Here is a 3,109-nt window from a genome sequence, read left to right as displayed (position 1 = left end):
AACATTATCTCCCATCACTGAGGAGATAAAATGGTAGAGACCAGGATGGCCAAGCAGTGCTTTTGGGACAAAATGAATTGAGTAAAAAGGCTTCTTTCCCATTGTGGCTGTTGTTGTGATTACTGTGCTTACTGTTTTTTGACGGTTGCAAATCTACGTCTTCTCTGGCAGGAGTTTGCAGGGGAAGGTCTTCGAACCCTGGCCATTGCATACAGAGATCTGGATGACAAGTACTTTAAAGAGTGGCATAAGATGCTTGAAGATGCAAATGCCGCCATAGATGAAAGGGATGAACGGATAGCTGAGCTGTATGAAGAAATTGAAAGAGATCTGATGGTACATGTTTAGAAGCATGATGGTTGTGTTTACAGAAAGAATAATATGTGTTTAGAGATCTAGCATAGGACTAAGCCATTGGCTAAATCGTCGTGCACACAGCAGATGTTACTCTTTCAAACATTGAATCATGTTTTATATGTTGGCTTTGAGTTTGTCATGTATGACCTTAGAGTGCCTAGAGGTTTGTTTCTATTAGCAGTAGCTTGTACAATAGGAAGGCCCAAGAGTAGAAGATAGTAGACTTCCTATTCTTTGTCAACCTTTGGTGTGTCCTTGATGTTATGGGAATTTTTTTTTCCTCCCTGCTTTATGACCCACCAATTTTTAGAGCAGGGAAACTTGCTATGAAGACTGGGGCTATAGCTCATCCTAGGCCCATGAGATTCTGGTGATATCTGTATAATCCAGAATGTAGTCTGTTCTAGAAACCACTCTTCCCTGAGGCCCCAGTGGCCAGGGAGCTCAGCCATTGTGTGGAACTAGGTAGCATGCCTTGTTCATCTTTGAATGAATAATTGCTCAGGAACCTTTATAGTTTAGTTTATAGCATCTGCCTGTTTGTTAACATAGGAGAATGATTCTACTTTTTTGTGATCAGCTTCCTGATTATGAGGTGAGCACTTTCCTTTGGACCCCTTCATTGCTGATATAAGGGCAGAAGCAGCTGGGGAGTTCTTAAGTNCTTTCCTTTGGACCCCTTCATTGCTGATATAAGGGCAGAAGCAGCTGGGGAGTTCTTAAGTCCTTAGAGGCCCACTTGGCTTCAGACCCTTTACTGCTAATGTGTTATCTGAGCATATCAGCCTCCTCATGTAAATTCTAACTCACAGGATCTCTGTCATTAAGTTGGCTTGATTTGGGAACTTTCTTTTGGGGTCCTTCCCAATCTGCTTCTGTACATAACGGGATGCTTGCTATGCAAATATGTCATAATTTCCATCTTTAATTCATGTTCCTTGACCTCTGAACCCTGTGATTGAAAGCCATAGATGTCATGGATGTTATTTGCATGCATTAACATAAGGTATTGTCTGTTTTTCACTGAAGCTACTAGGTGCCACTGCTGTAGAAGATAAGTTACAAGAGGGTGTTATTGAAACAGTTACAAGTTTATCACTAGCCAATATTAAGATCTGGGTCCTAACAGGAGACAAACAAGGTAATTTGAAAATGGATGATGATGATATTTTGAAAAGGGGGAGATGACTTTTATGGTAAAACTTTAATTAAACAGAAAACTTAATTAATTAGATATTTTTCCAGTCCTCCACAAAGGAAAGAATTGAAATACAAAAAAAAGCTAATACATTGTAAGAATCTACTACTTAAAAACAAACAGAACTAACAAAATAATTTTCATAGTATATTCTGGAGTCAGTTGAGTTTCAGTCCAGTTGCCTCTTAAATTCATTGTTACACCTATGGGCAACGATGGTATTAAAAATGTNCAGTCCAGTTGCCTCTTAAATTCATTGTTACACCTATGGGCAACGATGGTATTAAAAATGTCAGCAGTTGGTTCATATGAACAGTGCCCCCAATCAGGACAGATATTGACACAGCATTGAAGTAAGATATTGGAGAACTTGGGTTATTCCTTTAGTATCTTGATGGTAGGGAGGTTTGGGGATCTTAGGGGAGGAATCAGAGGGGTAGCAGGCTTTGGGGAGGCTCAGGGCAGCAGCCATTTATCAAGTATTTATGGAAATATCTTGGTATTTTAACACACACCACAGCTGTGACCTGGCTGAACTCCAGGACTGCCCATGCAATGGAATAGTGAGAATTGACCCACTTTTAGATATGACAAAATGCCAAGTCATTAGAGAAACCGTCCCTATGTTCAAAGACTGTGTTTCCTAAGAAAGAAAAGGGGATCAATACATTTTTGACCATTGTTAACAGTAATGGTTAAAACAAAAATGATTTTATGCTTGTCCATTAATAAACTGAAAATATTCCATTGACTGACACACACTTATTTTTAAGATTTTATCTACTTAGATATTTTTTAGAGCATTTGGGGATTTGCAGATGTGATAAGTCAGTTCTCTATATCTTTATCCAAATCATTGATTACAAAAAATAAACAGTAGAGAGTTGAGCCCTGTGGTGCATTACTAGATAGAGACTCCTTAGAGTTTGCTGTTGATCGGTGGGTACAGCTGTTTAATTTATTACAAATATCTATGTTTATTATTACTGAGTTTCAATTTCTGTAGTTTATACAAAGGGAATGCTGAGATTTTTGTGCTAGATTTAGGACAAAACTAACAATTCCGTAGAATTAGCAATAGTCTAATGATTCTATAGAGTTAGGTAGAATCAAATGACTCTGTTGAAGATGGAAGGAGTTACTTAACTGCCCCAGGCTCCATTTCTATAAGATTAGAGGAATAACTGTCCAACTTCATGTAATTCTGCATTCTCTAGTAGAGCAGTCCTGGGTGGTTTTCAAGAGAATAGTCAATTTCCAAATTTCTACTCGTTCAATGGGCAGGTGACAATGTTGTATGTGGGAGAACTATAACAATTTTGTAAGAGCATTTTTGTTGTTCACCTGAACATTTTATGAGTTTTTCTTCAATTTGCCTACCATATCAGAATTGAATATTAGCTAAGTTTAGTATTTTAGCTCTCCAAAGGCAGTATTTGGGGCTTCTGGTGAAAAGTTTTAAATTTGCACATGTCACTATATTGCAAGATATTGTTTTTTTGTGAGTGCTAATCTGGGAACTGAAAAGTTTTTTTTGAAAACTAGATTATTAGG

The 3,109-nt window shown here is 37.9% G+C and overlaps 1 protein-coding gene across 1 annotated transcript in view; it reads left to right on the top strand.

The window, feature by feature from the left end:
* The window catches only part of ATP8B4 (ATPase, class I, type 8B, member 4), a gene marked incomplete at its 5' end in the record, with an annotated part of 144,480 nt that overhangs the window by 81,685 nt on the left and 59,686 nt on the right, over positions 1-3,109 (top strand). Inside the window, 2 exons of the mRNA XM_008585632.1 lie at positions 172-336; positions 1,387-1,498. Coding sequence (XP_008583854.1) covers positions 172-336; positions 1,387-1,498 — 277 coding nt within the window. The remainder of the gene's footprint in view (positions 1-171; positions 337-1,386; positions 1,499-3,109) is intronic.

The sequence above is a fragment of the Galeopterus variegatus genome, unplaced genomic scaffold (genome assembly GCF_000696425.1).
Source record: "Galeopterus variegatus unplaced genomic scaffold, G_variegatus-3.0.2 Scaffold3652, whole genome shotgun sequence".
In the NCBI taxonomy this organism is placed as follows: Eukaryota; Metazoa; Chordata; class Mammalia; order Dermoptera; family Cynocephalidae; genus Galeopterus; species Galeopterus variegatus.
This window is presented reverse-complemented; position numbering and strand designations above follow the sequence as displayed.